This window comes from Pseudoliparis swirei, chromosome 5 (genome assembly GCF_029220125.1).
Source record: "Pseudoliparis swirei isolate HS2019 ecotype Mariana Trench chromosome 5, NWPU_hadal_v1, whole genome shotgun sequence".
Classification (NCBI taxonomy): domain Eukaryota; kingdom Metazoa; phylum Chordata; class Actinopteri; order Perciformes; family Liparidae; genus Pseudoliparis; species Pseudoliparis swirei.
Window position 1 is genome coordinate 7,971,423 of NC_079392.1, and position 12,174 is coordinate 7,983,596.

General features: G+C 40.8%; 2 protein-coding genes across 2 annotated transcripts in view; one reads left to right on the forward strand and one right to left on the reverse strand.

Annotated features, from left to right (window-relative positions):
• The window catches only part of LOC130194155 (uncharacterized), a 4,386-nt gene extending 2,151 nt beyond the window's left edge, over positions 1 to 2,235 (reverse strand). Inside the window, exon 1 of the mRNA XM_056415043.1 lies at positions 2,192 to 2,235. Within this exon, the coding sequence (XP_056271018.1) occupies positions 2,192 to 2,235 (44 nt within the window). The remainder of the gene's footprint in view (positions 1 to 2,191) is intronic.
• Positions 2,236 to 4,462: 2,227 nt separating this feature from the next.
• LOC130193913 (interferon-induced protein with tetratricopeptide repeats 1-like) lies at positions 4,463 to 7,790 on the forward strand. The gene is made up of 2 exons (XM_056414745.1): positions 4,463 to 4,915; positions 5,919 to 7,790. Exons 1-2 carry the CDS (start codon positions 4,908 to 4,910, stop codon positions 7,222 to 7,224), a joined length of 1,314 nt encoding a protein of 437 aa, XP_056270720.1. The 5' UTR covers positions 4,463 to 4,907; the 3' UTR covers positions 7,225 to 7,790.
• Positions 7,791 to 12,174: the final 4,384 nt, after the last annotated feature.

Genomic DNA, 12,174 nt, shown 5'->3' on the forward strand with positions numbered 1-12,174 from the left:
CAAGTCTCATTTGTTAAAAAACTTACGTAAAGTGGTTGAATCTATTTTTAACAGTATCTTTTTACTTCACATGCTAAAAAAATGGCAGCTGGTGCAACCACATAATTATTATAACTGAAATCTTTGGCAATTATCTCTTGGAGTGTCTACAGTGACTAAAATATTTTTATTGTATTGATGTGTTTTGTATTTATAATAAATTACATATATATATATATATATTAGGGCTGTGAAACGATTATAATTTTTAATCGGGTTAATCACAGGTTTTTGTGGATTAATCATGATTAATCACATATTACCGATATTCTCTGTATATTTTGTGAGAACATAGAGATTTATGACAAAAGACGGATATATACATTTATACATTCTTCTATACCAGGGGTCACCAACATTTTTGAAACCAAGAGCTACTTCTTGGGTACTGATTAATGCGAAGGGCTACCAGTTTGATACACACTTAAATAAATTGCCAGAAATAGCCAATTTGCTCAATTACCTTTAACTCTATGTTATTATTAATAATTAATGATATTTATCTTTGTGGAAACACTGATCATCTTCATGATTTCTCACAATAAATATATATAGAAACAGATAAATATCAATATGCAACACTTTATTTTTATATTTTCTCTAAGTGCACATTTTCAAATTGAACATTTTAAATGATCACTTCTAAGACAGTCTTGTGAAATCACAATATCCCATTTTAACTAGCTAGCCACTAACATTTTTTAACAAATCATGAATTACTTTGCACCATGTTTGTACAAATAATAACTCATGTAAAATACAAAGTCAACTCTCAAATTTTTAAATAAATCATGTCACACTTTGAACTGGACACCAAATTTGTTATCTGTTTCTTTGTCAGTTAGTGGGAAGCCTGGCATTGCATGCTGTTAACTAGTGTGTTGTACTCTGGTGTGTAACTTGACACTGCAACTCTGAGTGAGTCCTGCAGATGTGCATCAGTGAGGCGTGTTCTGTGTTTGTTCTTGATGAAGTTCATGTCAGAAAAGGCTGATTCACAAAGATAAGTTGAACCAAACAGGCTTGCAACCTTCATAGTGCTGCGCATACACCACTGTACTTTTCTGTGTCAACAAGGCACCAAAGTTTGGTGCAGCCTGGTGGCTTTGAGGTGGAGGTCATTTTGCAGTGTTACAATTTCAATCTCCACCTGTTCAGCATCCAGGCTGAATGTTGCACTTAACTGCTCAGCAATGCATGATATGTCCACGTTCATGAAAGGATTAGAAATGAACGACACACATGGCTCAAGCTGATCCAGGTCACAAAACCTGTTCTCAAACTCTTGCCCAACTCTGTTTATGACCTGAGAGTACTTTTCTGCAACTTTGTCAAAAGTCTTAGATGCAGAAGCATTGTCTTTCAGCACCATCTGCACAGAGGGAAAGTGCAGCACTTTTTACTCTGTAAATGCACAGACTAAAGGTTCATCTTAGCTTTAAATGCATTTAAAGCACTTATCATATCGGCGATAGTTTTACCTTTGCCTTGCAGCTCACAGTTCAAACTGTTCAGTTTTCCAGTAATGTCCGTTAAAATGCAAGGTCAAGTATCCACTCAGTGTCCTCCAGCAGCACGGTGTCCTCACCTCTGGACTGCATGAACTCTTTGATTTCACCCAAAAGTGACAAAAAACGTTGCAAAATTCGTCCCCTGCTGAGCCATCGGATTTCTGTGTGTAGTAGCAGGTCACCATATTCAGCTGACAGCTCCTCCAAAAGTACCTTGAATGTCCTGTGCTGTTTAGCTCTGGAGCGGATGCTGTTTATGATCTTCACGACGGAGTCATTACGTGCTCAAAGCAGATCACTTTTGCACATAAGGCCTGCTGGTGTATGATGCAGTGGTACTGCAGAAACTTTGGGAACTCTGGGTCAGCTTTACAGTGAGCAACGAATCCTATGTGTCGGCCGATCATAGCAGGAGCCCCATCCGTAGTCACTGATACCAGCTTTTCCAGCGGCACCTTTTTTCCACCAAAACTCCTTCACTGCGTTATAAATGTCAACTCCCTCGTAGTTGTCTTCAGGGCAGTAGTGTCAGAAGTTCTTCTTTGTGGAGAAATCATCAAACACCATCCGGATAAAGACCATCAGCTGCGCCAGCTGCTGCTGTCCACCGACTCGTCACACTGGATGCTGAACCACCGCACCTCGCCAGATCACGGTCCAGCTGGTCGGTCAAGTTCCCAGACATCGCCGACACTCTTCTTACCATTGTAGTTGCCCGAGTTGAACATCGGAGACTGGAGAGTACATCGGTTCCATACTTCGTCTTCAAGCACAGTTTTAGCAATTATCATCATTGCTTCTTTGACAACCTCCCGTCTGTAAATGCCTTCTTTTCTTCATCAAGAATTGCGTAGCTCTAAACGAGGCTTCGTTGCTTTTGGGAGTTTTTAACCGGTCTAGTGAAAAAGACTGCTGTTTGCACAAAGGTGCCTTTAACTCATGGGCTTTTTCTGCGCATGCGCTGCCAGTGGGTAGTTAGCATGGTAGCTTGTGTGACACGTAGTAAAATGTCTCTCCACATTGTGCCGCTTTGCTATTGCCACAGTTGCCCGCAAATTAAACACACGCAGGATCCTTTCACAGTGGTAAAAAACTCTACCTCCCATTCGTCGTGAAAATGATATGTTTTCTTTCTTTTTCTGACATTTTTGGGTAACTCTTCTCCTCATATTAGCTCGTCCGCTAACGTTAGCTTGTTTGTAAGAGCGCAACAACGCTACGTTTTGGTCATGCGCACAATACTGACCTTTGAACTTTACTCGGTCAGAGTTCATTTATATTAAACACAAAAAACATTTTACATTTTAAGTGTTTATATATATATATTGTCATTTGTAAGTTACATGTAAGTGTGATTTAAACAAGAATAGCTAAATAAATAAATACAATTAAAAAAATAGAGGCAGCTCACTGGTAAGTGCTGCTATTTGAGCTATTTTTAGAACATGCCAGCGGGCGACTCATCTGGTCCTTACGGGCGACCAAGTGCCCGCGGGCACCGCGTTGGTGACCCCTGTTCTATACAATGGTGCTGCAACTCAGCAGTTATTTAGCAGTTTTCTTCCAGATGGAACATTAATACATCTTCATCCTAAACAGAATGTTTAACCCTCCTGTTGCCTTTCGGGTCAATTTGACCCCATTCAATGTTTAATGTCGGTGTTCTTTGGGGTCAATTTGACCCCAGGCTGTTTTTCACTGTGTCAAACATATAACAAATATCAACTTTTTTATTTATTTAAAGGGCTATTTAGGTAGTCAACAAACAAACATAAAGTACCTCACACTTAAACTTGGGAAGCAATATTAATTCTAATAATTTTCTGGAGGTTTTAATTGCTGGGGTCAAATTGACCCTGAGGGTAAAATATGTTAGTAAATGTAAAGGTAACAGGAGGGTTAAACAGAACATCTTTCTCTTGTTTGTCAACCATTAACTCCACCATGATACAATCTAAAGGCCTCTAGTCTTCCTTTAGCAGCTGCTGAGGCAAACTGACTGTGGGTTTTCTTCATGAACTGGGCCGTGATGAAAGGGACGGGGACACCGCTGCAAAGCTGAAACCTCACCGGCCCGGACAGGTGGACAGATTGACAAGTGACTTTTTTTGCTCGGTCGATGTGCGCACGGAGCTCTGTGGTGCGCGAGACGGAGATCGATAAGTGTTAACGCAACGCGAAGAGACAGAAATGACATGCTGCTGTGGAGATACGATCAACAACAGACGTTTAGTTTAATAAAAGAACAAAGACGTGCTATAGAGAACATGTCAGGGGCGGGCCAATCTTATTAATGTCATGCGATCTACCAACACTACGCCGCGATCGACTGGCAGGTCGCGATCGACGTGTTGAGACCCCTGATCTACAGGAAGTAAAAGTCGTAACACGGTTTCCGCAGGTGAACCTGCGGAAGGATCATTACCGATGAACAGACCGTCTGCATGAGAGCGGACATAGTTCAGATTGAAGTGGTGTATTGGAAGCTCATTTTGCAAGTGACTTTTTTTTCGTCCCGACGACCAACAACAGACGGATTGGAAGCTCATTCTGCGCATGCGTTAAATGCATTAAATTTAAAAAAACTAGTTAAACCTGTAATTGAATTAACTGAGTTAACGCGTTATTTTTCACAGCACTAATATATATATGTATATACACATTTTTAATTTGTTGTTTCATTGCAGCCATTTGCTAAAATCAAAAAAGTTCATTATATTTATTATTAATGTACACTCAGCACCCCATCTTGACAGAAAAAAACTGAAATGTTGACATTTTTGCAAATTTATTAAAAACGAAAAACTTAAATATCACATGGTCATAAGTATTCAGAACCTTTGCTGTGACATGACATGTAAAGTACTTTAATGTTTGTGATATATCTTTTCATGTTGTTGTTGGATTGAACCTTGTCGACGGTCCCTGCACACTCCTGCTCTTTTGTTTGTGTTTAAGGAACCAATCTGGGAAGTCTGAATCTGAATATATGAAAATCTGAGTAAGTTTCATTTCCTTCAGATGTGGCTGAAGGTTTTCAATCTGGGGAAACGAAAGTGAAGGAGAGGGAGATCACAACACACACAGATGCATTCAAAGGATGGGAAGGTGCAGCCATAAATATGTGATGTCTTTTGTTTTTAATCTTTCAGTCACGCAATCATGACGTATCGGTCGAAAGTCAAGGAATGTTATTGTAGTCATGTACACGGAAATGCCCCGCCTCGTTGTGTTCGTGAACATTTAAAGCTGCGTGCTCAGCGACATCTCATCATTTCTACTCGCGAGGCCAGAGCATCAGGAGCAGCAAGCAGCCGCACTAACTCAGAGAACTGACCGAGTTGAGGAAACAGCTGCATGATGGCGTGAGTAGCTGTTCATGCGTTTCATATCATTATCATCGTTATGATTTGTTTAATATCTTATCATTGTGTCTTTGAGCCAACGCGTATTACCATTATAGATCCTTCAAGACATTGATGATGTATTCAAACACTGATGTTCAGTCTGATGTTTCTTTCTTCCTTCTTAACTTTTTTCTTAAATATGAAATCCAGATCTTGCAATTATGAGATTTTTTGTAACAGTGCCACAGAGATTATACAAAATATGTTTTAAATAATGTATTTTACCTAACAAATACTATCAGTCGTTTTCTTTAAGTTTCATCCCACACTTCCAAGAATATAATTCTGGTGGAGAAATGTAAAATGTGTTTTATTTTCCATATTCATAGCCTACTCACTTACTCACGTGTTCTCCTCTGGGGCTCACACTTTCCTTTCCTATCCTTCCTTCCTTCCTTCTTTCAGCCATCTTTTGTTTCTTCCTTCTGAATCCCTCCTTTTTTTCTCCACACCTGCCTCACCAGCAGCATCCTACCTTTCTTTACTAATGTATTTAGTCATCACTTTGTTCATCTTTGTGTTTTCTTTCAGTCTTTGTTTTTTCTCCTTTTTCCTTCCCACCGTGTTATTCTTCTCATATTTCTTTCCTTATCCATTCCTTCTATCGTTACTCATTACTTATTTCCTTCCTGTCCATAAACTGCACCCTCCTACATTTCTAACCCCCCCCCTCCTCCCATCCTTCCTTACTTCCCTTTTTCCTTCCAAACTTTCAGATCCTACGCTGTTTATTTGTCACATACACAACCGTACACAGTAACTGCAGTGAAAACATTTTCTTTCAAAGGAGCTAACAGATTATTATTTATTATTTCTTTCCTGGGCATTCAATGCTCCTTACTCCATTTATATCTTCTTCCCTTCCTAAACATGAAATGAACAATGATTATCCAAACATACACGCCACCAAGCATATTATATGAACCTAGTGATGTATTGTAATATTTGGTCTTTTCATCAGTTGTTCTCAGAGTAAAAAACAACTAGTGGCAAAACTGGAGGCCCTGCAGTGTCACTTCACCTGGAATATGGAGACCAACAAGAAGAAACTTTTACATCTCAACGACAAGCTGGTGGACTTCGGCACAGAGGAGGGAAACAGCTGGCTGGGTCACATCTACAACCTGCAGGGGTTCATTCAGTACCAGCTGGGCTCCACCGAAGACGCCCAGAGTTTCTTCAACAAGGCTGCAGAGGCCTTCCGCCAGATGAGGAAAGCAGATGACGGTCCCTGGTTAGTGGTGAACTACGGGAACCTGGCTTGGCTGCACCACCACCTGGGAGACCAGGCAGAGAGCGAGGCCTACCTGTCAAAGGTAGACGCCTTGATGAAGAAATACCCATCACCATCGCAGGACGAGCTCCATGCAGAGACCTACGCTGAGAAAGCCTGGACCCTGATGAAGTTCAGCACAGACAGAGAGCTGGTGGCAGATTACTTCCAGAGAGCCATCAAGATGCAGCCGGAGATGGTGGAGTGGAACACCAGTTACGTCGTAGGGTTAGTGAGTGCCTTTAAGTACAGCGACAACGGGCTGGCGGCTGACTTCTTGGAGAAAATGAGAGTCACCCAGGAACAGGATCCAGAGAACTTCTACCTCGCTGCTTGCTACCTTGAGCAACGTGGAAAAAAAGGAGAAGACGTTAAGGATGAAGCACGTGAGTTGGCCGTAAAGGTTTTGAGAAATCCCGTCAGCAGCTACAATGGCATGAGAACGATAATAAGGGTTTACAGTAACTACGTATCTATTGATGAGGCCATTGCTCTGGCAGAGGAGGCTCTGGAACTCCATCCAGATGAGCGCTATCTGAAGAGATGTGCTGCACTCTGTCTGAAATGGAAGATCATTTTTTTCAGGGACAGTCACACAAAGCAAAGCATGATAGACAGAGCAGTCAGTCTCCATGAGGAGGTGATTTCTCTCTACCCTCATTTTTCACTTGTGGAGAAAATAGACCTTGCAAATATACATGCTCAGTCTAATAATGGCATGGATAAAGCTGACCAGATGTACCAGGACCTGCTAAAAATGGATCTGGAACCGGCAGAGAAACAGCTCCTCTACAACAAATACGCAAAATATTTAAAATTCGATCGAAAAGATCCCGACCAGTCAGTACGGTACCACATGAAGGCGGCAGAGATACCGGAACAATCCTTCTATCGTGAGAAGAGCATCAATCTTCTGGAGAAGATCAAAAATAAAAGCTGGAACCGAATGGGTAGAGAAATAGAGAAGTTTCTGGAAAACCTGCAAGAGCCATAGTGTTTGTTTTTTTACAACACTGATCCTAGTTCTGGAAACAAAAGGTATTGCTAAAGAAAAATCTGAAAATACTTATAAATGGATTAGTTGTATCCTTTAGTGGCAGGTGTTTTTACAGGTTTTTAGTTAATGGGGGAAAAAGGCTTTAAAAAACTATATTAAAAAATATTGTCATTTGTATCACAGGCTGATCATTCAATATACCACGGGTCTTTTAAATAATATCCACTGTGACATGTTTAAAGTCATTATCATAATTATATATTACTTGGTTTATTGCAATAGATATTGATCATATGTCGTGTTTGTTATATTCCTGTTATGTGTTGTTTCCTCTCCTAGCACTGAATGTCACGTAAGAGCATTTATACTTCTACAGTACATGAAATCTGCTTTGCTGTATGTAAAATATTTTTGTATAATTAGTCAATTTGATGCACGCTGTAAACTGAATATAAGAGCCAGATGAGTGTATGGATTAAAAGGATGTCAAGCTGTGTCTCAGTCGTACACAGTTGCCTACCAATACTATTAAATATAATATGTGTACACGAAGAAATCTTCAAGTTGTGTTTTTTTGTGTGGTTACTATACAAGAAATTCATGTATTCTATAATGTTGCAGTACAGGGCGCGAATGGATTTAATCAGACTACAGCTCTTGAAAGCTCCTGCCAAAGATCATGTTTGGTTTAATTAAACAGAACCCCGTCAGTGTGAGGTGGAAACCAAACAGTACAGGGAACACCGGAAAGTGGCCAAAGAGCGGCACAATGCATGTGTCCAGGTAAGCGCTGTTCATATCAACACTGTGTTCACAACAACCACTTATGCCCCAACGCACCCAATTCGGTGCGTTTATGATATTGTGTTATAAACTATCTATAATATTACAATAAACATGAGCAAATATATTTATGTTGGACATCAAATTAAAGAAGACAACTTGGGCTACAAGTATCAGTGAGCCATTTCAACACAACTCAAACACCAACTAAAATAAAAATTAAAATATCATAATCATAATTTTGTCAGGTGTCGGCCCACTCAGAACGTTTCCGGAGCTAGCGACATGTAGCTTTGTGTATTTTCATAGAAGTTTCATCTTCATTTACTCTTAAGCAGTAACATATATACTAATATTTACATATCTGAACAAAAGCTCACATGTGTTACCTTTATTATAACACCAACATTATTCAAATAGCTGTTGTGGTTGCAGAGCTACACCCTTTTTAGTTTGGGTGTCATTTCGAGCAGAAACCTCAAAAATCGTGTGGGGCTCAAAAGCTGTGCTTTAAAATGTGTCTTTAAAATAATGCACACTAAGTCAATATTTGGGTAAATGACAAAAAATGCTTCTAAAAAGGACATTTTTAAAAAACCTAAAAAATGTGATGTAATGCTGATCTCATTTGTTAAATAACTTATGTAAAGTGGTTACATGTATTTTTAACAGTATCTTTTGACTTAACATGCTCAAAAAATGTCAGGTGGTGCAACCACATAATTATTATAACTGAATTCTCTGGCAAGTATCTCTTCGAGTGTACAGTGATTAACACATTTTTATTTTATTGAATTGTTTTGTATTCAAAATAATATATATATATATATGTATCAAAAAATCAAAAAAGTTCATTATATTTATTATTAATGTACACTCAGCATCCCATCTTGACAGAAAAAAACTGAAATGTTGACATTTTTGCAAATTTATTAAAAAGGAAAAACTTAAATATCACATGGTCATAAGTATTCAGACCCTTTGCTGTGACATGACATGTAAAGTCCTTTAATATGTTTGTGATATATCTTTTTTATGTTGTTGTTGGATTGCACCTTGTCGAACCGGTCCCTGTGCACTCCTGCTCTTTTGTTTGTGTTTGAGGAACCGGTCTGGGAAGTCTGAATCTCAATCTATGAAAATATGAGTTTGTTTCATTTCCTTCAGATGTGGCTGTAGGTTTTCAATCTGGGGAAACGAAAGTGAAGGAGAGGGAGATCACAACATGCGTTCAAAGGATGGGAAGGTGCAACCATAAATATGTGATATCTTTTGTTTTTATTCTTTCAATTACGCAATCATGACGTATCGGTCGAAAGTCAAGGAATGTTATTGTAGTCATGTACACGGAAATGCCCCGCCTCGTTGTGTTCGTGAACATTTAAAGCTGCGTGCTCAGCGACATATTTTTAATTTTTAAAAAAAAAATTTTACCAGGAAATGCCTCATTGAGATTAAAAATCTCCTTTACAAGAGTGTCCTGGCCAAGACAGCAGCAGTAGCACGTCACACAAGTTCCATACAATACAACATAAAACAGTGACAGACAATATATAAAACGAAAAACAAAATCACAGCATGAATAAAACCAAAACTAAGACTCAAGCCAACACAACCCAGCTCACACAGGAGCACATACCTCCGTCATATAAAACATCTACAGCTAGATGAATTTCCCTCCAATATTTTCAATCTATTTTTAAAAACACCTAAGGAGACCGGTTCCCGGAGACCCAGGTCTGTCTGCAGCAAATTCCAAGCCGCAGGAGCAGCTAACTTAAAACCTCTTTTTCCCATTTCCAAACGGACGTGAGGGACGGAGAGCAAGAGGAGGCCTTGAGCAGAGGTCACAGAGCGAAGATGGTAGCTTCCAGGGTTTTTCAGCTGAATTAGCGTTCAAAGATACGATGGAAGTACATGTAGAATAGCCTTATAAATAAGGACATGCCGATGATTTTGTCTCCGGATGGACAGAGGAGTCCAACCAACCCTAGCATACAGGGAGCAATGGTGAGTCAGAGCCATCTCATCATTTCTACTCGCGAGGCCAGAGCATCAGGAGCAGCAAGCAGCCGCACTAACTCAGAGAACTGACCGAGTTGAGGAAACAGCTGCATGATGGCGTGAGTAGCTGTTCATGCGTTTCATATCATTATCATCGTTATGATTTGTTTAATATCTTATCATTGTGTCTTTGAGCCAACGCGTATTACCATTATAGATCCTTCAAGACATTGATGATGTATTCAAACACTGATGTTCAGTCTGATGTTTCTTTACTTCTTCTTAACTTTTTTCTTAAATATGAAATCCAGATCTTGTAATTTCGAGATATTTTGTAACAGTGCCACAGAGATTATACAAACATATTTTTTCAATAATGCATTTTACCTAACAATTATTACTGATCAGTTGTTTTCTTTAAGTTTCATCCCACACATCCAAGAATATAATTCCATATTCATAGCCTACTCACTTACTCACGTGTTCTCCTCTGTGGCTCACACTTTCCTTTCCTTTCCTTCCTTCCTTCTTTCAGCCATCTTTTGTTTCTTCCTTCTGAACCCCTCCTTCTTTTCTCCACACCTGCCTCACCAGCAGCATCCTACCTTTCTTTACTCATGTATTTAGTCATCACTTTGTTCATCTTTTTGTTTTCTTTCAGTCTTTGTTTATTCTCCTTTTTCTTACCCATCGTGTTATTTTTTTCAGATTTCTTTCATTATCCATTCCTTCTTTCGTTACTCCTTACTTATTTCCTTCCTGTCCATAAACTGTACCCTCTGACATTTCTAACCCCCCCCCCCCCTCCTCCCATCCAGTGGCGGCTGGTGAAATTTTTGGGCGAGTTTAAATAGCACTCAACAATGAGAAGAAAAGAGGTTTTGAGTAGAATATTGTAAAAAACAAAGCTTTATTTCAAGAACACACCATGCTCAACACTGTCCAATAACAACTATCAACACACTGTAACTTTGGGCATGAGAGGTTCAGAGCAGCTTTAAGAAACATTGGGTTGGGTTTCAGAGGTTTGCAAAATAAAAGAGTTTCACCCTCACATGAAAGAGGTTCAGAGCAGAATAGAGTGAGAAAGAGATGCAGCACATGTTACATTGGGTGACAGAGTAGACCCACTACTGTAAAGACAAGTAGCCCTCCTCTCTTTAAAGTTGTTATGCTCTCCGAGAGCTCCAGGAGTGAACCCACAATACTGAACACTATAGCGAGGAGACAGAACTTATGAAGGGAAACAGGTTTATTCCTCCTTAGCACCGGTTACACTGACGACAGGGGAACTGATAATCCACAAAGTCCCGGACCAGCAGCGAGTCTCCTCCGAGGTGGAAGTGGAGGACCGATGCCCGGGATCCAGAGCTGACTAGAGCTAGCAGGCGAAGACAGGTGTGCGTGGAAGCACGGAGGAGAGGAGGAGCGGAGGTCCGATGCCGGGGTTCCAGAGCTGACGTGAGCTGGTAGGCTGGGGCAGGTGTGCGTGGAAGCACGGAGGAACCCAGACGGAAGAATGGTGGCTGGACGTGGCAGGCAGAGGAGCAGGCAGGGGGGTACTGGACAGAGATACTGAGAGTACAAGGTACTGCTAACTACGTTTTACCGAGTCGATTTACCAGCGTGGTGAAACGACGAACTGGTAAATACTGGATGAAGGAACCGGGTATATATGCAGGTGGAGGTGAGTAGTAATCAGGAGGATGAGCAGCAGCTGAGGAGGAGAGTTGGTGGGAATCAAAAGTGGGTCAGCCACGCCCAGCCCGGAAGACAGATAGACAATAACAAACACAAAACAAAGGGAACAGAAGGAGAGAGCACTGCAAATCCTCACAGTACCCCCTTCAATGGGAGCCTCCTGGCGACCACCAGGCTTGTCAGGGTTTGCCATGTGGAACTCCCTCAACATGACCGGGTCCAAGATGCGTGACCGAGGCACCCAGCAACGTTCCTCCAGGTTGTAACCCTCCCAATCAACCAGGTATTGAAAGCCCCTGCCCCGGCGCCTGACATCCATGAGCCGACGCACGGTGTAGGCAGGATGATCATCAATGACCCGGGGAGGAGGGGAACGGTCGGAGGGCACAGGTCACTGGTGTGGACTGGCTTGATCTGGGACACATGAAACGTGGGATGAATCTTCATGGTTCTGGGGAG